Source organism: Erinaceus europaeus, chromosome 16 (assembly GCF_950295315.1).
Source record: "Erinaceus europaeus chromosome 16, mEriEur2.1, whole genome shotgun sequence".
In the NCBI taxonomy this organism is placed as follows: domain Eukaryota; kingdom Metazoa; phylum Chordata; class Mammalia; order Eulipotyphla; family Erinaceidae; genus Erinaceus; species Erinaceus europaeus.
In genome coordinates, this window is record NC_080177.1 from 5,032,979 (window position 1) to 5,055,471 (window position 22,493).

The 22,493-nt window shown below is 40.6% G+C and overlaps 1 protein-coding gene across 5 annotated transcripts in view; it reads right to left on the bottom strand.

The window, feature by feature from the left end:
* Positions 1-22,493, bottom strand: part of USP3 (ubiquitin specific peptidase 3) — an 86,476-nt gene that overhangs the window by 40,357 nt on the left and 23,626 nt on the right. For 2 of the 5 annotated variants that reach the window (XM_060174333.1, XM_007533997.3), the window contains exons 2-3: positions 8,978-9,038; positions 3,914-4,045 (exon numbers count right to left, since the gene is read on the bottom strand). In XM_060174333.1, the coding sequence (XP_060030316.1) occupies positions 3,914-4,045; positions 8,978-9,038 (193 nt within the window). Of the gene's footprint in view, positions 1-3,913; positions 4,046-5,162; positions 5,218-7,564; positions 7,678-8,977; positions 9,039-22,493 lie in introns of those variants that run through there. The other 3 variants (XM_060174334.1, XM_060174337.1, XM_060174335.1) reach the window with 3 other exon arrangements.

Genomic DNA, 22,493 nt, shown 5'->3' on the forward strand with positions numbered 1-22,493 from the left:
TGAAGCTTAAACTACAAAGTCTACTGTTTAAGCATACCAAACAGATCTAGATGGCAAACCACTCGCAACCTAGTTTTCAGCCACAATAGTAGCTACATCATGTTCATTTATATGAAACGTGTAAATTACAAAGAGAACAGGGCCTCCAAATTCCTTTTAAAGAATGTGCTACTTGTGGGAGTGGGGGAACAGGTTGGGGGTATAGTACAAAGGTTTCTGCAAGAGACTTACATGGGAGGGTAGGCAGTAGCACACCTGGTTAAGCGCACACACTATAGCGCACAAAGCACCAGGTCCCCACCTGCAAGGGGAAAGCTTCATGAGTGGTAAAGCAGGACTGCATGTGTCTGTCTCTTTCCCTACCTCCCTCCCCCCCCCTCAATTTCTCTGTCTCTATCAGATAAAAAAAAAATTTTTTTTTTTTAAAAAAGACTCATGACACTCATGACTAAGGCTCCAAGGTCCCAGGTTCAATCCTAAGTACCACCCTAAACCAGAGTCGAGCAATTAATCTAGACATCTGTCTACAGATTAGTACAAAAGAATAATGGATCTGTGCCAGCAGAAGGAAGACTGAAGAAGTTAAAATTTTAAGATAATAGGGGCCAGGCAGTGGCACCCCTGGTTAAGCATACACATTACACCATGTGTGAGGACTGGAGTTTGAGCCCCCAGCTCCCCACTTACAGGGAGGATAATTCAGTGAAACAGGTCTGTAGGTGTCCATCTCCAACTCCCTTCTCAATTGTATTCTGTCCTATCAAATAAAGAATAAATAAATAAATAAATAAATAGATAGATAAGGAGGTAGTTGGGCAGTAGTGTAGCGGGTTAAGCGCAGGTGGGCACAAAGCACAAGGACCGGTGTAGGGATCCCAGTTCAAGTCCCTGGCTCCCCACCTGCAGGGGAGTTGCTTCACAGGCGGTGAAGCAGGCCTGTAGGTGTCTGTCTTTCTCTCCCCCTCTCTCCATTTCTCTCTGTCCTATCCAACAACAACAACAACATCAATAATAGCTACAACAATAAAATAACAAGGGCAACAAAAGGGAATAAATAAATTTAAAAAAAGAAAGTGGCTGCCGAAGAGGTGGATTTATCATGCAGGCACTGAGTCCCAGGATAATCCTGGTGACAAAATAAAAATGTTTTTAAGATAATATAACAAGAAGACAGTTCACTGAGTAGGGCACCTATAATGCTATGTGCATGGTGGCGCAGCACTGGTATCTCTCTCTCTCCCCTATTCTGTCTCTCACCTATCAAAAAAAAGAAAAAGGTTAGCAGTAATGAAATAGTGCATGTGTGGAGCCCCAGGGGTACCACTGGTGGCAAAGCAAAACCTGGCTCCCAGTAGTTTAACCCTATCATCAGTCTACAGAAGAATAAGCAGGACAAGGGGGTGTTCACACAGCACTAGGCGTCAAGGACCTAAACATCGTTAAAGTCACTGACAACAGCCTGTAAAAGTACAGCAGAGCTATGAGGGGGTGGATCACTCCTGACCAGGTCAAGCTCATCATGTTTCAAAGTATCATGGACTCCCTGCCCCAGTTTTCCAAGGATATCTCTGTATGCAGCCAGTGCTCAGGAGCTATTGCCCGGTGTCTGTACTAACTGCTGCATCAAGGAGCACTCTATACCTCAGACCCTGTGGAGATCCTAATGTACATGCTGGACCATCTAGAGAAACAGCCTTCCCCACTGGCTCTTGAAATCTGCAATGGCAACACGCCCCGAGTCTCATCCTTGGCCACAGGGTCAGTCACCATGCTAATGAGACTGGACTGTAATACCATACACCAGTAAGCTGGTCTCCCTAGTGTTCAGTTTCCAAGACCACCCCAATATCCCCTGCTGAACCCTCAAAGGAGCAGTGGTGTTTGCCTTGTGAACATTTCTAGCTGATTTACTACACTGACCATATCACTCAGACCTAACCCCTATCCAACTGCTTTCTCCCCTCTCCACTGAAGTTTTTGGAATGAGGGTCATCTCTATCTATATACCTCAAAGAGATCCTGGTATCAGACTTCTGATCACAGACTACACTTATTTAGGAACAACAGTTTTGGTCTCTTTAGTAACATCGGTTCAAGGTTGGCCACAATAGTAGTAGCTGGAGGAAAAGAAAGGAGGAGGAAGAAATTCTTCACCATCCTGGAAGTGTAAAAGGCCTCCTTGTGCTTCAGGGTTGCAATTCTTCACCATCCTGGAAGTGTAAAAGGCCTCCTTGTGCTTCAGGGTTGCTCTGTCCAAGGGGAGGTCAGGGCATCTGGCCAGGTCCTAGAAGGGCTGACAGGTTCCTGCCCTAATCTCCTAGTCCACCACCTCTCTTTCCTCCCTACTCTGAGCAATAGAGAAAAGAAACCTCCTCACCTACTCCAGCCCTCTCTATTCCCACAGGCAACAGCACTACACAGCAAAGTCATGTGTGACACTGTCCTACATATTATCACTTTTTTATTGTTCTAGATATCTACAATGCAATTTTGCTACAGCTACAATTTTGGAAAATTACCTGGCTGGGCATCAAAATCATCCACAACCTTTCTGGAAAATGTACCAGAGTGTCTCATCTCTCAGTGCTGCTTAAGCTTCTCTTGCAAGTGGGATGAAGGAGCATGGAAGACATTCTAAAGGTCTCCTTGATGCCTCCTGGGGCATCCAGAGGAATTTAGCATGAGGCCTTGGTCTACTTGAAAACTACCTACAGTGGACTCTTTCCACCCTTACTCCCTAACTCTCCTGCCTTCCCTGGACCTGATATATGAAAGGCATGACTGTACAGAGGAAATTAGATATTTTTCTATCAAATGGAGGACAAATATGAATAAATGCCAATAATAGTAATATAAAAAAATGTAATAAGGGTCAAGAAGGTGGCTTACCTGGTAGAGTACACACATTACCATGCACAAGGACCCAAGGCCAACCTCTGTCCTGTCCCCTCCTCACCACTACAAGGGGAAAACTTTGAGTGGTTGAGTGATATTTCCCCTTCTCTTCTGTCTCTCTGTCTATCTCTATCTCTCCATCTCAGGCCCTATCTAAATGCAGGGAGTGCTTACCTAGCCCCAAGGGCAGCCCACTGGGAGAGGGAGGAAAAGAAATTAATCACCACCAACAAAAAAATAAATACATTTCATTCCCATGAAGAAGGAATAAAGCAGCTTAGGAGGTAAAAGGGATAATGCAAAATAAAATCTGAATGAAAAAGGACAGGTATTTCTGATGACTCCAGTGCTTTTTTCTTCTTCTTATTATTAGTAATTTAAAAATGATTGACAAAATTATGGGATAAAAAGGGCACAATTCCATATAATTCCCACTACCAGAGTTCCGTATCCCATCCCCTCCATTGAAGGCTTCCCTACTCTTTTTCCCTCTGGGAGCATGGACCGACGATCTTTATGGGGTGCAGAAGGTTAGAGGTCTGGCTACTCCACTGGACATGAGTGTTGGCAGATCGATCCATACCCCAAGCCTGTTTCTATCTCTCCCTAGTGGGGCAGGGCTCTGGGGAGTCCACAGAAAATCTTAAGGAGCTAAAAAAGAAGTAATGGCAGTAGCAACTGGCCTTAAAGAGTGTGTGTGTGGGGCAGGGGGTGGGGGTGGCACACTTGGTTGAGTGCGCATGTTAAAGTGCACAAGGATCCGGGTTCAAGCCCCTAGTCCCCACCTGCAAGGGGAAAGCTTCACGAGTGATGAAGCAGGTCTGCAGGTGTCTTTCTGTCTTTCTCCCTCTCTACCACCCCCTTCATCTTGATTTGACTGTCTCTATCCAATAAATATAATATAAAAAAATTTTTTTAAAGAGAGAGGGAAAGTGTATGGATACACACACACACACACACACACACACACACACACACGCATAATAACAAATGTTATTTCCAGAAAATATTAACTTACCAATATGTGCTGTAGCTACTGCAATCCATACACACTGTGTGCTGAACTTTCTCTTGCTTTTCTGATTTCTTATGGTTGGTTAGGGGTATTTGTGCATCTTCATAATGTTTTTTTGCATGGCCATTCACATACCTAGAAAGAACAAATAAAATTTTACTTTACTCTTATATTGCTTAGGGAGTAATATTAAGAGCTGATAAAATTAGATGTTAATTAAATCTGACTGACAGAAAAATAATTTCTATTTTATTTCTCCTATTTTATAACAGTATTCTATAATTTAGTGATTTAAGTTAAGAAAATGTGCTCCTTTTTTGTAATCAAGTCAAAAAAATTTTAATTATACACAAGAGTAGGGCTAGGCAGAAATAGCACTATTTATCCAAATCAATCTTCATACACTTGACATTATTATCAGCTCTACTGCTAATATTTTTGTTATAGCTTTATTTTTTCTTTTTAAGTTTTTCTCAGATTACTAACCCTTAATCCAGGCTACCATCAAAGACTAGCTTTGTAAATTACTCAACTACTGTTCACAGGACTACTAAGTTCTACTGATATAAAACAGAAGAGTCAGCTATAAAAACAGGGTGATCATCTCTTTCTTACCATTGTGGCTTTAGATCTTTTACTAGGGTACCTGAGTCATCAGCACCCCTCATATGCAAATGAGTTTGTTAAGAGACAATCCAAACAAAACATAAATCATCTTAAACTTTATATGAGCTGTTTTTCCTCAACACAAGATAATAAAAATTGACTATACTTTTAAAAATATTTTAACACGGGAGTCGGGCGGTGGCGCAGCGGGTTAAGCGCACGTGGCACAAATTGCCAGGACCTGCGTAAGGATCCCAGTTCGAGCCCCCGGCTCCCCACCTGCAGGGGAGTCGCTTCACAAGAGGTGAAGCAGGTCTGCAGGTGTCTGTCTTTCTCTCCTCCTCTCTGTCTTCCCCTCCTCTCTCCATTTCTCTCTGTCCTATCCAACAACAATGACATTAATAACCACAACAATGTTAAACAAGGGCAACAAAAAGGAAAATAAATAAATAAATACTTAATTAAAAGAATATTTTAACACTTTCCGACTCAGATTTAGCTAAGTGAGTAGGAGGCTGAATTGAAAACACAGAGCAATCAAAACAAATGTTAGTGAGATGGCACCAAAATAAATATTTTCAAGAATGAAAGTGATTTTTTTTTTTTAATTATGAAGTGCTCTTATTGTACCAGGAGCAACACTTACCTGAGGAAAAGATGGGCAGTTGTGGTTATATGGAGATTCAACTTCGAGTCAGCCCCTACACCCCAGAGAACATGGAGCACTGCATGGACTGTTCACCTCAACTCAGAACTTAATGTCTCCCCCCTCCCTTCTTTTCATTGTAGAATACATTTCCATGTGTGCTCTGTCCACAAAAGTGAATTAAAGTTATTTATTTATTTATAATTATTTATTGTTTCCAGTGTTATCACTGGGGCTCAGTACTTGCACAATGAATCCACTGCTCCTAGAGGCCATTTTTGCCTCCCCACCCCCTTCTTTTTCCTTTCTGATGGAGACTGAAGGTGAGAGGGGAGCAGGTAAAAAGGAAGAAATAGAAGCACCTGCAGGCAGGGAGCAAGAGATGGAACCAAAGTCCTTACACCTGGTAATATGTGCACTTTACTATGTGAGCCACCACCTGACCCCCAAAAGTGAATTAAAATGAGTAAGAGTCGAAATTCACAAGTTGGACTAATTTATCTAGTTAGCAGATTAGGCTAATTCATCTAATTGGCAGCCCAATGGGTAAAGTGTCCCAAGTCTGATTCACAGTAGTGTATGTGCCAGAGTGATGCTCCTGCTGTCACTCCATCTTTCCTTCTCCTAAATAAATCCTTTAAAAAGAAATTAGACTGGGAGTCGGGCGGTAGGTGCAGCGGGTTAAGCGCACATGGCACCAAGCGCGAGGACTGGTGTGAGGATCCCGGTTCCAGCCCCCAGCTCCCCAACTGCAGGGGTGTCGCTTCACAGGCGGTGAAGCAGGTCTGCAGGTGTCTGTCTTTCTCTCCCCCTCTGTCTTCCCTTCCTCTCTCCATTTCTCTCTGTCCTATACAATAACGACGACATCAACAATACTACAAAAACAATAAAAACTACAAGGGCAACAAAAAGAAAGCAAATAAGTAAATAAATAAATAATAAAAAAAGAAATTAGACTGGCGATCCAGGAGGTGGCACAGTGAATAAAGTGCTGGACTCTCAAGCATGAGGTCCTGAGTTTGATTCCTGGTAGCACATGTACCACAGTGATACCTGGCTCACTCTTTCTTTGCCTCCTGCTATTTCTCTCATTATTAAAATATTTTTTAAAATCTGAAAAATTAAACTGGATTCCAAAGTAGGCTCTGCCATGTGCTGGTGATACTTGAGTAAGTTAATCACCCTGTACTTGTTTTCTTAATCTATAAAGGGCAATAAGTACTTCTACCAGAGGTAGTTAAGTTAAATTATTCATGGTTCCGGATATGAATGCTAGCGGTCTTATCCATATTTTCCTTTGTATGTTTAGCTGTTCTTTATTCAGAACCCAAACAACACAACTGCACAGAAGACAGTCATATTAAGTACATACTTCAGGATAGCATAAACTGAGAAATACAGTATTTAATTTAAAAGGCAAAACTCCAAGATAGCTAATCATGACCAAGATTAGATACTAATACCCATATTTAACCAGTTCAATTTCCTAGTCTTATATGTTCTGTGCTTTGAAAAACAACATCTTATTTATAATGGGGAATACCTGAATGAAAAAAAACCAATAGTGGATGATGGTGATATGATGGTGATAATGATGTATTATCATTTCCAGGTCTTTGAAAAGTGACTGGACACAGTACATATAGTTCACTTAAGTAACCACTTAGTGCACTAAATCTTAAACAGTTAATATCAGTGATAAAGCTGTAAATGCATCACTGCTGACAATAATATTAGCAAGGGCTGAACCAACACTTAAACTCTGCCAGTCAGAAGTTAACAGTCATCTATAAACTGGTTAATATAAAAATAAATATTTCCCTCATTTAGTTTAAGATTTCAACTAGACAATTTGGTCTTAAAAGGGAAAGTGTCAGTGTGTGCCAAAGACTCCTAACAAAAATTTTTACATAACTTAAGTGGGATGGTGTCATGAAGACCAAACAAAATCTATAACTCATTTATACTAGTGACTGACAAACAGTTCCCTGGCTGTAAGAATATTCCCTGAAAACAAGTGCTCTCAAATAATGGAAAAATCAGAAGCCCTGGCAATCAATACCCAGGGTTACATGCTAAAGCAGAATTAGCCAATCAGATACGTAAAAAGCAAGACCCAAATGCAGACTATTTTCATTAACTATTTTATCTATTAATATTTAATCATATGCCTCAGATACTGTCAATAATAGGTTCCATTTCTGATGTTAAGGTTGTTTGCAATTAGAAATAAATGCCTGCAGAGTTTAGAAATTTTTCCAAGGCTACTTGGAGGACTATTTGATATCAAGAATGTACTTCTCTCTCTCTCTCTTTCAGTTTTTTAGATCTTCTTAGGCTGTAGAGCACTGAGACAACTGGAGAACAGGACTATGTAAATTTCATTACAGTATAATTCTCACCTCTCAAAATCTAGGAGAGGAATCTGTCTCTTCAAATGCAGAATTTAAGTGCTTCTACTTTTCTTCTTTAAAAATTTTTTATCTGTACAAAGTATTTTCAGGTTCCCCAAATCCTAGAGATTTCAAAAATCACAACAGCCACAATTAAGAAACGAAGTCAACATTTTCCAATGGTACTCTTTAAATGTACATGGAAAAAATATTAAATTCCAGGACTCAAAATATAAAAGTTTAAAAGTTAACTGAACAAAAATAACTCTCTCCATGCAAAAAAATAAAATAAAATAAAATAAAAGAACAATGAGGTAAGAGTCCAAAGAAATAAAAATATGTATCTGTGTGACTTAGTATGGCTTCCCATTTCCTTGCTACTATGCTGTTAATTTCTGAAGTAATTTCAAAGTAGATTCCCTAAACTAAAACAGCAATAAAAATAAATGTGCTCTTACTATGCTAAGAACCATACAGTTAAAAAAAAAGAACCATAAAGTTGATATTTGAGTTTTGTATAGCAAATAATAGTTGTAAGTTAAAAGCAGCATCATTTTTGAAGCCAGGAACCAGGCTTAAGCTGCAACTGCAAAGGCAGAAGCACTGGGGAGGATGCTACTAAATCCCTGGAAAGCAAAATGTTCCTAATGTGCAAACATTTGGCACATCTTAGACAGCAATTAATAATGAACTACATAGTATTGTCATTTATTAAGGAAATTCCTTCATCTGTAAACATCTTAGTGTCTTGAGTAAATATTTTAGCGTTTGTTCTCAGAAGAATGATGTGATACCTAGGATTTGATAGAAATCTGCAAAGGAGGAGATGGGACTGGTAATAGGGGAAACAGGAATAGCCATTTATACGGATAATTGTTGAGCCTTGGTGATAAAAATATGAGTCCAATGATACTAAGTCTCTACTTCAGTGAATGCTTTAATATGACCTAATGAGAATCTAAATAGCCTTTTAAAAAAACCTTCCTTGGATCCCTTTCATGACACACATATCGCCAGTATTACAGCCAAAAGAAACTCACCCTTAAGTATTTTTTTAACTTAAATTCTTCCTCCAATAATTTTCCCAACACAATAAGAGAAATTAGAAACAACCATAGCATAAAAATTTATTCCAAGATTTCAGTTCCCTTACTTCATCTTTTTTAATCAAATATAACAGTAAATAGTCATAATCATCAAATTAATGATGATTATGAGTGTCAATATAGAAGTTTTCCCCCTATACTTTCCTCTGTTGGATCACTGAGCAGAGGAATTCTATTAGGAGAAGGAAGCCCTCTAGATAAGTACATACTGTAATTAACTGATAGTGCAAAATAAATAAATACAAACAAACAAAACTTGAAGGCAAGCTGGAAAATGTAAGCAAATAGGGCTGTGAAGTAATAGTATGTCACCTACCTTCCACAGTGGACACTTGAACAAGTCAAACAGACCCAGGGGCTTTTGTTGGATCGGCACACTAATAAAGAGAAAAATACACAGTATACCAATTGTAGTAGGTTATTTCCCAATTTTACCCCTAATCTGTAATAGCATATCCTGTGATTAAGTTATGAATTCCACAGCTGTTCAGGTGTAGTGAAAGCACGAGCCACTGCTTTGTGCGTACATTTACACAAAATGGCTAATTAAAGTCACATTGAAAGACTGTAATGCATGTCACAGCAGCTGCTCCTTTAATGACAACTCAAATAGCTTAGCCACAGGTTCAACACATCTGCACTTTTTTCCTCTAGCATGCTTTCTGACCAGTCTCCATTTTCTCCTTAAAAACAAATCATGTGGCCCAATGGAAGCATCACTGTTCCCACATTCAATCCCGAGCATCAAATGCGCCAAAGTGATGCTCTGGTTCTTTTCCTCCCTCATAAATAAATTCTAAATAAATAAATCACATGTGTTTGCCATGCAAATCACATACTACGATAAATGACAACCCTTTCAGTTTATTTACTAACAGACATAACCTAAGAGTACAATTAGAAAGACAGTGACCAGAAAGAACAGAAAGGGAAACTAAAAGCAGGATTTGACTAAATCTGGTGTAGGGCACCAAAGTAAAAACCCTGGGGTGAGGGTAAGGGTGGACATTCAGCTTCCCGGGGCGGTTGGGGGAAGGGGTAGAGATGGGGGGGTGGGATGGGACACAGTCTTTTGGTCGTGGGAATGGTGTTTATGTACACTCCTATTAATTTGTAGTCATATAAATCACTAATTAATATGAGAGGGGAAAATTGATTGTATGTCTCAAACTTTTTAAAACACAGACTGAGTCTTTTTAATAGACTGTCTTTGATATGTTGACTCTCTCAAAAGCCTAGACCAGGGAGAACAGAAGCAACCGGTGGCACAGGTATATACAAGATGTTGGGTGTTATACAGCAAACCCTAACAAAGGGACTTTTCAAAGTTAACCCAATTACCAAATAATGTGATGACAACAATAACTATCCATTGTCTTCTTGAACCCTAAGACAGCAGGAACCTCACATTTCCACTATAGAGTCTATATTTCCCCCAGTCCTGGAACCTTAGGGTGGGGCGCACTTTCCTGCATGCTTCTCCCAATTCATATCAAATAATATTGCATCCATCGATCACAACCTAATCAACGCAACGAGTGCCACCCCAGCATGCTTCACTTCAGACTGTGTCCAGAGACTTCAGTTGTGGAATGACAACCCCTCAGCTTCATCACTCAGGTGAGACCTTTTCTTTCATAGTATTCTCTAGTTCCATTCCAGGTGGTTCACTTCCTAACAAAGTCCCAAAACCTAGATATAGACCAGGTCCCCTGAGATAGAGCATATGTTCACACGTATCCATCAACTAGGGCAAAATATATTACCTTCTGAAAGCAAAAGTACACAATAATCTGCAGTGAGTAACCCCCCCAATACTTCATCAGCACTATTCCAGCCTTTAGGTCCATAATTATTCAACAATTTGTTTGGCTTTGTATGTTACCTCTCTTTTCAGCCACCAGGTTCCAGATGCCAGCATGATGCCGACCAGACTTCCTTGGACAGACAACCCCACCAATGTGTCCTGGAGCTCCGCTTCCCCAGAGACCCACCCTACTAGGGAAAGAGATAGGCTGGGAGTATAGATCGACCAGTCAACGCCCATGTTCAGCAGGGAAGCAAGTACAGAAGCCAGACCTTCCACCTTCTGCAACCCACTGTGACCTTGGGTCTATACTCCCAGAGGGATAAAGAATGGGAAAGCTGGGAATTGGACTGTAGTGCAGCGGGTTAAGTGCAGGTGGCACAAAGTGCAAGGACCAGCATAAGGATCCCCGTTCGAGCCCTGGCTCCCCACCTGCAGGGGAGTTGCTTCACAAGTGGTGAAGCAGGTCTGCAAGTGTCTATCTTTCTATACCCTTCTCTGTCTTCCCCCTCCTCTCTCCATTTCTCTCTGTCCTATCCAACAATAATAACAATAATAACTACAATAAAACAACAAGGGCAACAAAAGGGAATAAATAAAATAAATATTAAAAAAAGAATGGAAAAGCTATCGGGGGGATGGGATATAGAGATCTGGTGGTGGGAATTGTGTGGAGCTGTACCCCTCCTATCCTACGGTTCTGTTAATGTTTCCCTTTTTACATAATTTTTTTAGAAAGAAAGAAAGACAGTGCCCAATTTTTCCAAATTTAATTAATCTAAAATATGCTAACTGCAAACAATTCTTGCTGAAGGTGTACTGGGCAATCAATCTTAGTGTACTGTTACTGGAGTAGAATACCCCTTCTTAGGGATAAGAAACTTAAAATAGTGAATACAGTTTTGCTTGCTGTTTACTCAGTTCAATTTTTTTTTTTAGTCCAGAAAACACACTAATGATTTTCAAAAGGGATGGGATATAAAAATCACCTAGAACAAAAAGTATGTGTGTGTTGGACAAAGTTTCCCAGACAATTCCCTAATATTGATACAACCCTTTGATAATGACTAGAGTGGGCGGAGGAGTTGGGAGCAAAAGCACACCTCCATAACTACAGTGAGCCCACTACTACCTGGGACATAGTACTTTCTCAACAAAAGATTTTTAAAGGTTTTTGTTTAAAGAGAGAGAGAAGCCAGAGCATGTGGCTCTGGGTCCCAAACCAAGAGTCTTGGGCACGAGAGGCCTTTACTCCACCAGTTATCTTCTGACCATGCTCAGGAAATACTTGATAAAAGAAAGTTTAACTTTCCTTAAATTTTAATGTTTTTATTGCACCAACAATTTTAATGCACCAACAAATGAACTCAGGGTCTTTTAAATGTGTAATATCTCTAAGCAGTCTCCCTGACAATCTTTCTTTCTTTTTTTTTTGACTCCAGGGTTGTCGCTGGGGCTCTCAGTGCCTGCACATGAATCCACTGTTCCTGGAGGCCATTTTCCCCATTTTGTTGCCCTTGTTGTTGTTGTATGGGACAGAGATAAAATCGAGAGAGGAGGGGAAGGCAGAGAGGGGGAGAGAAAGACAGACACCTGCAGACCTGATGCACTGCTTGTGAAGTGATGGCCCCTCCACAGGTGGGGAGCCGGGGACTTGAATCAAGATCCCTGTATCAGTCCTTGTGCTTTGCGCATGTGCGCTTAACCCACTGTGCTACCACCTGCCCCCTAATTTTTCATACACACACAGCCCCCTAATCTATATTTTTAAAAGAGGTGAGAAGAAAAGACCAAGAATGAAGGTGAGATTCTAACACCCCCCCACAATCCTTGGAGCTTCCCTGGTGCTAGGTTCAAACCCAGGCTCTCTCATGTAGTAAGGGAAGGGCTTTACCTGGCTAGGTGTGCGAAAGTTTAAATTTCTGAATTTAGGAAAGCCGGGCAGTAGCTCAGCAGGTTAAGCGCATGTGGCGCAAAGCGCAAGGACTGGCATAAGGATCCTCTCTCCATTGCTCTCTGTCCTATCTAACAACAACATCAATAACAATTACAACAACAATAAAAAACAAGGGCAACAAAAGGTAAAATAAATTTTTTGAATTTAGGTTATATACCCCTTTCAAGACCTGATCTACACTGCTCTTGCCTCACAATATATCAAAATAAGCCTTTCTCACTGTTAAGAAAAACTAAGCACAACTATAGAAAAGGTCCATCAAGAACTGCCTACCACTTCCATGTAAATAAGACATTGTTAGGAAGCCCCTCACAGAGATGTAATCATAGTACCACTGTTTGTCCTGCTGCTTACTACAGATTAGGACCCAGTCACAGGTAAGCCTGTAGATTTCCATTTGGCAGAGATCATTTCTGCACAGGGAACTCTGAATGTTATGGTTTCCTATTCTGTGACATTAACCAACTTTGTATCCACCCAGTCTAGCAATTTATTTCAATGTTCTCTCTTCAGTGTCTGCATACACTCAATTTCTCAAATGCTATTGGAATCAGTCATCACCCTGCTGCTTCCCTTCCACACGTGTTCACTCTAATTTGAATAGGGGATATGATGGAAGGAAGAATTGCAAGTACGATGTACCCACTGCCCAAGGGACCCTGGACAGTGGGACTCTGTATAGCAGTGTCTAACTACTCAAAGTTTTGAGTAGCGGGAGGGGTGCTAGCACACCAGTTAAGTGCACATCGTACAAAGTGCAAGGACCCCGGTTCAAGCCCCCAGCTCCCCACCTGTAGGAGGGTTGCTTCACAAGTGGTAAAGCAGGTCGGCAGTTGCCTATCTCCCCCTACCCTCTCAATTTCCCTCTGTCCTATCCAAAAAAAAAAAAAAAATGGAAAAAAAGGCTGCCAGGAGCAGAGGATTTGTTGTGCCAGCACCAAGCCCCAGAGATAAAGTGGTCCAGAAGGTGGCACAGTGCATAAGGCATTGGACTCTCAAGCATGAGGTCATGAGTTCAGTCCCCAGTAGCACATGTACTGTAGTGATATCTGGTTTTTTCTCTTTCCACCTATCATCTTTTTTAAAAAAAAGTTTTGAGTAATAAAATAATACCCTTCTAGTTTGCCTCTTCTTGATGCATCTACACACTTATTTTAACTGCCAGGATCCATCCTAAAGGTATTTGAGTCTTTTTCCCAATGTTAGGTCTAATATTTTTAAACACACATTTAAACTCCATGACAGGAAAGGTTGAGAAGACCAGTCAGACTGCTGGTGGCAATTACTTTAGACAGAGACTTGAGAAGACCTGTGAACGGAGACCATTGGTTTTTGATTTGTATACTTCCATGGTATCTGATTTACACCAACAAGAATAGGATACTTTTATAGAAAGCCCTATAAAGTGTATTTCTGAAATAAAAACAAATTTGGGATTAGGGAGATAGCATAATGGTTATGCAAAAAAAAAGTTGTGCCTGAGGCTCCTAGGTCCCAGATTCAACCCAACATGGGTCAGAGCTGAGCAGTCATCAGTGCACACACAGCTTACTTGAATATACTCATAAATTGAGTGAACTGACCTGAATATACTCATAAATTGAGGTATAATACCGAGAACTGCACACCACAAATATTATAGATGTGTTCCTCCAGCAAATCTTTTTCTCTTAGTAAATACTAAGAAACATTATAAACAATCTCTAAAAAAAGAAACTGTTGAAAAAAAAAAAGAAACCATTGCAGCTTAATATTCTAAAATAAATTATATTGCATAGGTTAGGGTTTTCAAAATATCAAGAAATTTTTTTTGTTTTTTACTATGAACGACTTTTTTCTCACCTTTAGAGCAAAACCACTTATCTTGTTGTGTTTTCGCTCAAGTGTTCCATTTCCTCCTCCAGAGTTGTAAATATTACACAGCACATACAACTTTGTGATCTTTTTCCACAGCCAGTATACTGAATTTATTTCTTTATGTTATTGAACAAAGAACAGTGTGTTTTCAATTTGATCTGATAATATATCTATTATTCATTTCTATTTATTAATTTTTTCTAATTTTCTCAGCTTCAGATTTCTACAAATAAGGCTAAAAGGAAGAATGGGCCTTTATTTTGGGAGTGACGAAGATGCTTTAGAACACAGTAGAGGGTGATGGTTGTAGATATGCTAAATGGCACTAAAATATTCACAATAAAATAGTTGGTTTACTTTGTGAGTGGTACTCCAAAAACTAACAAGCAGATAAATACCTTTTTTAACCATTAGAAATAAGTAACTGTGCCTTTTAATAAATATCAAAATAAATAAAGAGTTCATTTTCTGAGTTAAGAAACTGAATTTCTTCTACCATGAATATTTCCAGTAGGAAAGTAAAGAGTACAGGTGTCAGAGGACAGTTGTCTTGGCTCTTTAAACAATAGAGCTCTCTCTAAGGGCTTAACACTTCCACAACACAAAGCATCCTTGAAGGCAAGGAGGCAGTGGAGAGTATGGCACTTTACTGCACTGCTCTAGGGAACATTCACTCTGCTTATATCCATATTATCCAGATTAAACACTTTTCACCTAAAAAATTTTTAAATAATTACCTGAAGGCAAATGACACAAAAGGTAGTATCAATTTATAGAGAGATGCATTTCAAAATAGGGTAAACATGTTTCCCACAGATATTAAATAAAAACTTTAAGTTATGAGTGTGCATTGTATTAAGCCAAACAAAAAAAACTGAACTATAAATTTAGTTTTAACTTCAAATGCCAATTCTGGGTGAAAGGAGAGAGTAAAGATAGAAACTTGGAGAAGTTCATAAATAAGGTCCGGATTGCTTCTCAGCTCTATTTATTGTGCCTATTGCACTTCAAGGAGATGTGAAGGCAAGAATACTGTGGGATGTGTTTCTCACACTGTTACTTAGCTACAACAGGGTCCCTGGAGCTCATAGTCCGGTCTTTCACTCAGATTAAATTTTCTCAGTTACTTTGTCTTCCTGTCATCTCTCCTCTTTGCTTGGATTGTTCCCTCCCCATGTTCAGTGTCTCTTCTCTTAGCCACTGAACCTCTCAAGCCCCAAGGTTGGTGTTAACCAGCCCCCCCCTTCACTCTCCTCCCACCCATATTTACCGTTTCAAACATAACCTTCCTTGACCCTGCTCTCACCTCAGCCAAAAGCTCTACAAGGTAGTAACAGCAGGACCCCATAGGAGGAATGGAGACTCTTGCTCCTCTCCTGAACTAGGGTCTTTCCAGCAGGGAGAAGCTATAATACATGTTAGCAGTGGCAAGTGTTTGGGGGCTGAGGAAGCCCCAGCCTCTAAACACCACAGACTCATGTCTTCTCTCTAAAGATCCTCAAAGATTTTGAACTCTTGGAAACCAGGAGGTGAGAACTGAAGGGGCACAGAGTAGAGGGAATAGATCCAAGTCCTCTACACACCAAACTGTGTCTAACTCTGCTCCTGAGCAGAGAACTACAATTTGCTCCTGTAACGAGAGCTATAGGACAAAAAGCTCGGGAGTTCTGTGCACAGAAATGCTTCCAGTTTGTGCTCAGGAAATATAGGGTTCTAAGATAAAATGTTTGCAACTCTAAAGAAAACATCCTTTCCACACAATCACTGTTCTCCAATACTTAATACTCACTATATAGAAACTAGTCATGTACATACAACAATTAATATCCAAGGCTTATCAACTTTTTTTCTGGAATCCAGTCTTTTTTTTACTAAAGCACCAGGCAGCTCAGGATATAACTTCACCATTACCTCCACATGCACTCAGCTCTGACAGGCAAGCCCTTTATAGTACATTCATTATTCAATAGTTGCTTCTATGGGTAGAGAGAGGTTCTTTATCTTAAGAGTTCAGGAAGATGGGGCTCCAATGAACAGGATACTAGGCCTGGCGTTAATTAGTTACTAGCTATTGAGCTGAAAATATCACTGTTGCTCTGTCTTTCTCTTCATGCAGAATGAAGAGTAGGTACCAACCACGTCCCCTCTATAAAATCAGCCAATAACACGAGCAGGCCAGGACATCATTCTCCCTTACAAGTTAAATTCTTCCAATTTCACCTTTTTTTTTTTTTTAGGTTTAACAAAAAGATTAATTGCTAATATAGTACAACTTCCTTTTTTTCCTCCCACCAAAGATGAATGTCCTTTACTTTAAAATATAGTACAGGTTTCTAAGCCAGTGACCTTTAGCTCTTTTTGCAAGCTCCCACTACCCCTACAAGGCCAGCACATCAGCATCACATCACCCAGCAATTACAGCAATGCCCTGTCACAGCACGAGCAGTTAAGTGTGTGGACTCACTATTCAAAACCATGGCAGACAAGTACGCTTCTAGGAGAGCAAGACTCGAAACACTCCCTCCCATTACAAGCACAGTAGTAAGTACAACACTCTAAAAAAAAAAAAAATCCATAAAATGCTTTGAAGTTCATTTTTTATTTAGTGCATATTCTATGTCAGGCACAGTTGTAACCAATTTAAAACTATTATTTTATCCCTCTACAGTCCAGTGAAATATAAGCTATTACTTGGCCTGTTTTATAGATAAGATAACTGAACCACAAAAAAGTTATTATCATTTGCTAAACTAGTGGCAGAATTAAAAACCAAACTTGCAGTATTTGAAAGCATGGGCTGCTGCTAAACAGTTATGTCCAGAAAGCTGGTTTTTTACTTTGAAAGGATTCCACACTATGTGTTTCTGTGTATACATTACACACAAGAATACATATACTTCTAGTAGGCTGGGTGTGTAGTAACTGTTACTGATTAAAGAAATGGAGAGCTCTGAAGCCACAAAGACCTCCTTTCAGTTTCAACTACGCTGAGTTCTTTTTCTCCCCCCACAAAGCATTACATTTGTTCCAATCAAAATCAGTTTGAGTTCCTTTAAATGTAAAGATCCTGGGACTACACAGTTGTCCTAATATTAATTTATTCTGGATTAATAAGTATCAGTGGCAAAACCAAAATCCAAGTTGATGGGTCTGTATAATATGACCAATAAATATTTTTTGCAGATGTTATTCAAAATACACTCCATGAAAATATTAATAAATGTGTTATTCTTGAAACTGGAGAACAGGGCAGCACTGTCATAAAAACTATAAACATCCCAGTACATGTAAGCAGAAACAAATTCCAAGAGTAACCCAACTTACCCTCCAACTGATGTATTTTTAGATGTAAAAGCAAAAATCTTTTTTTTTATTTTTTTACATTTATTTATTTCCTTTTGTTGCCCTTGTTGTTTTATTGTTATAGTTATTATTGATGTTATTGTTGTTAGATAGGACAGAAAGAAATGGAGAGAGGAGGGGAAGGCAGAGGGGGAGAGAAAGATAGACACCTGCAGACCTACTTCATCACTTGTGAAGCGACTCTCCCGCAGATGGGGAGCTGGGGGCTCGAACCGGGATCCTTAAGCTGGTCCTTGCGCTTTGCGCCACCTGCACTTAACCCACTGCGCTACCGCCCAAGTCCCGCAAAAATCTGTCTATCATCAGTGTTCTCTGAATCTTGTACTCACAAGCCTACTCCATGCTCAGAATTCTCAAGCCTCTTCCCATCACCCTGACCCCTCTGAAATCACCGTGGGGAAAGAGCTGGTACTGTCACTACTGAGAGCAGGAATGTCCACAATGTAGTGCAGAAAAGAAATCCAGCTATACTAAGCAACTGGAAAGGTGCCAACACAGCCTGAGTGAAGCCAAAATCATTGCTGTTCCCCACCCAGCCCCCTCTCCTGCCAGTGCTGCTCCTTCTGGAAGTGGGCACTGAGTTCTCAGGGAACAGGGAAACCAGAGAGCTCTCTTTCAAAGGAACAGGAGGTGCCCATGGCAAAAGAAGTGGGCCAAGGCAGAGCTTGAGAGACACAAATAAAGGAGGGAGAGGAGGGGGGACCAAGCATTAACACCAAAGTGGTCAGAAGTGGCAGTTTCCTGACCACAAAAATAAGGCCTAGATCACAGAGCTGAGAGTATACGGCCAACACAAGCAATTTAAAAGCTGCGCTTCCCACTTTCTTCTGTAAGAATCTTGTCCACCTTCCTTCAGGCAGCCCTCTTGCCTCGGTCCCACTTCTCCTTTCACTTGCTTAAATGCAGTAATCCGGCAGTGAACCCAGGGCCTCACACATGAACTATCCTACTGAGCCACGTCTGGGTCCAATTTTCATCCTTCAAGTTTTAGAAAAGGCTCAACAGACAGAAAAAGGCGGAGGGGTAGCAGGTGAGAAAGACACCAAAACATCATTCCATCATTTGTGGCACTTCCTTGGTACTGCCGTAGAGCCTCTCGTGTCCAGGGATGGAACTAGAGTCTGGCACATGGCAAGACATGAGATCTACCCACTAGGGAGTCAGGCGGTAGCACAGCAGGTTAAGCGCACATGGCGCAAAGGGCAAGGCCCTGGCTTAAGGATCCGGTTGGAGCCCCCAGCTCCCCGCCTGCAGGGGGGTCGCTTCACAAGCGGTGAATTTCACGCAGGTCTGCAGGTGTCTTTCTCTCCCCCTCTGTCTTCCCCTCCTTTCTCCATTTCTTTCTGTCCTATCCAACAACGACAGCATCAACAACAATAACTACAATAAAACAAGGGCAACAAAAGGGAATAAATATTTTTTAAAAAGGTATTATTTTATTTAAAAAAAATCTACCCACTAAGACCTTCCAGGCCCCTCAGTTCCATTCTCATTCAAAGTTATATATATAGTCAATGAATCTCTACTGAATCACCAGGTAAGTAAGTTGACTTCTGGTAAAGCCAGCAGTTTTCCCTGTGAGAGAAGGGAGATGGCCACAAGGTGTTTGATTCCTCCCAATGAGTGACAGGTTTATGCTACCATGGGGGTGGGAAATATTCAAAAAGGGAGACTTGGGGGAGTACAGAGCCATCATATATATGTGTTCAGAGCCATCTTGGAGGAGGATGCTCAGTCTCAGGTTGCTCCAGCTGACAAAACACCAGACAAGTTATTCCTGAATTGCTGACCTCCAATGTCATAAGCAAAGCCAGGTGACTGTTTTAAACTTGTTGTTATGCAGCTGATAACTAAAACACCACCTGCAGGAGGAGAGACATTAATGAGAGGGCATCCACTTCTCCCTGTCAAGGGACTGGAATGAGGATAAATGGGGGGGGGGGGTCAGGAAGTGCAAGGGGGGTCCGAAGTGCAAGGACTGGTGTAAGGATCCCAGTTCAAGCCCCCCGCTCTCCACCTGCAGGGGAATCCCTTCACAGATGGTGAAGCAGGTCTGCAGATGTCTTTCTCTCCTCACGCACTGTAATGCTCAACCAGGTGCACCTCTGCCCAGTCTCACATTCTTTAATCCTACCATCTTTAGCATGGTCCACAGCTTGTTAGTCCTCTGTGAAAGGAACAAGTATTACCTCTCTGAGTGAATTCACCTTCTTTACCCCATCTTAGATGGAGCTATAAGATATCATGTTAAGTGAGATAAGTCAGAAACAAAAGGATGAATATGGGATGATCTCACTCACAGACAGAAGTTGAAAAACAAGATCAGAAGTGAAAACTCTAAGCAGAACTTAGACTGGAGTTGGTATTGCACCAAAGTAAAAGACTCTGGGGTTGGGGGGGCGGAGAGTTCAGGTCCTGAAACACGATGGCAGAGTAGGACCTAGTGGGGGTTGTATTGTTATGTGGAAATGTTATGCATGTACAAACTATTATATTTTGCTGTTGGCTGTAAACCATTAATCCCCCAATAAAGAAATTAAGAAAAAAAAATTTTCACCAAGGAGCCAGGAGGCAGCTCACTCACTACAGTGTACAAGGACTGGGGTTCCAGCCCCTAGTCCCCACCAGCAGGGAGAAAGCTTCATAACTGATGAAGCAGGGCTGCAGGTGTCTCTCTCTTTCCCTCTCAATTTCTGTCTCTATCCAATAATAAGTATGTATATATAGTTTAAAAAAGAATAAAATCTTAAAGAAAAAAAAGGGCCCCAGTTTGAGCCCTCAACTACACAGGAGAGAGGAAACTTCACAAGCAATGCTGTGGTGTCTTCTCTTCCTCTCCCTAGCTATCTCTAAGTCTTTCTCACCCTGCAGCAAAAGGAAAAAAGTGGCAGCCGGGAACAAACAATTTTTTTTCCCCATGGGACAAACAATATTTGATGCAAAGCACAAGGTTAATAAATTTAAAAACACACAATGAATGTCAGTCAGTTCTTTTTCTTTAAGAATATATTAAAAAGGGGAGTCGGGCGGTAGCTCAGAGGGTTAAGCGTAGGTGGTGCAAAACTAGAGGACTGGCTGAAGGATCCCGGTTTGAGCCCCTGGCTTCCCACCTGCAGGGGAGTCACTTCACAGGTGGTAAAGCAGGTCTGCAGGTGTCTTTCTCTCCCCTTCTTTGTCTTCCCCTCCTTTCTCCATTTCTCTCTGTCCTATCCAACAACAACATCAATAACAACAACAATAATAAATACAACAATAAAATAACAAGGGCAACAATAGGGAATAAATATTTTTTTAAAGAATATATTAAAAAGAATGACTATCAGAGGTAACTCCAGTGGGTGTTAACTACTATAATGCAATTAACATATATACACATGACTACTCATTTTCAGAATTTTCTTTATTCACACATTTACAAGGAATTGCACCTCCTAACAATTACTTTTCACAAAAATATTCCAAATGCATGTCACATTCAAGTCAGCAAAAATCCCTTAGGAACTCTTCCTGCATCCAAAAATAAAGTTATATTCAAAACATCAAATGAATGAGATAAAATATTCAATAAGCTTATTTCTAACTTGATATAATTACCATAAACACCTTAATGTCATATTTTTAATTTAATATATCTAGTGAAATATAAAAATAGGAAGCAAGTGCACTTTAGATGAACATTTATTTCTGATAGAGACAGAAAGAACTCAAGAAAAAAGAGAGGTGGGGGGGGAGGAGAGAGAAAACGGCAGTGTGGCTTCATTACTTGTGAAGCTTCCCCCTGCAGGTTGGGAGGAAGGGCTTGAACTCGGGTCTCTGTGCACTCAACCAGGTGCACCACCACCTGGCCCCTCAGAAGAACATTTGGAGAAATGTTCAAGGGTTAGACAACTTAATAAGATGCTACCCAGAAAAAACAAAGCATGGAAGCAACTTAAATGTCAAAGCCCTACTGAAATACACCGAACTCTGAGGTGTTCAGAATAGAGATTAAAGCTGGTTCGCCAATCTAAATCCTTCCTGGGCAGCTCCTTCATTTAGTGTACTGCCAGTATACTTTCAGCTTAGTATTGAATGAAAATGTATTTTAAACTAAGAAAGTAAGAAGCTAATAAGCTCATAAAGTGAGCTGGTCTGTATTTTAATATCCAATATATTGGAGTTTCATGTTAAGTCATTTTAAAATGTATTTTAACTTCTAACGTTTGTTCGATGAAAATTTAAATTATTTCAGTCATTCCAGAGCTAATATTGTGATCAGTTTATTTTCAGGAACCAGTAGGTTTAAACTCCTACCCTAAACAATCCAATTCTCCTTTATCTACCTTTGCCTGCTTCTCTTTAGGGGGTAGTATGTTCTTAGAGGTGAATTTTGAGACTGTGTTCTAACCTACTTTCCTAACCATCATGTCAGAACACGCCCTTAAAATGGTGACATTTGCCTGATACATGCATGTAAACAAAGTAGGCTTTCAGGTTCAGTTGTCATCTAGTAACAAGTTTGCCTTACTGGGTGAGCCACCACCCAGGCCCCTTTAGCTGTGATCAGGTAGGTAGCTAGCTTCATGCTGAGGCACGCAGGGGTGTGTGTGTGTGTGTGTGTGTGTGTGTGTGTGTGTGTGTGTGTGTGTGTGTGTGTGTGTGTGTGTGTGTGTGTGTGTGTGTGTTATGGGCAGGGGGGACTCGTTAGCTTAATGCACTTGTAACCCATGGCCCCAATGATGGAAAGCGATGCTGGCCATTCTGTCACATGGGTTATTTAGCAAGACAGGAGGGATTTTCTCTTGCCCACCAATGCTCACTTGTTGGGACAAAAAACTAGCAGTCCTGAGAGGTCTAGCAGCATTATCT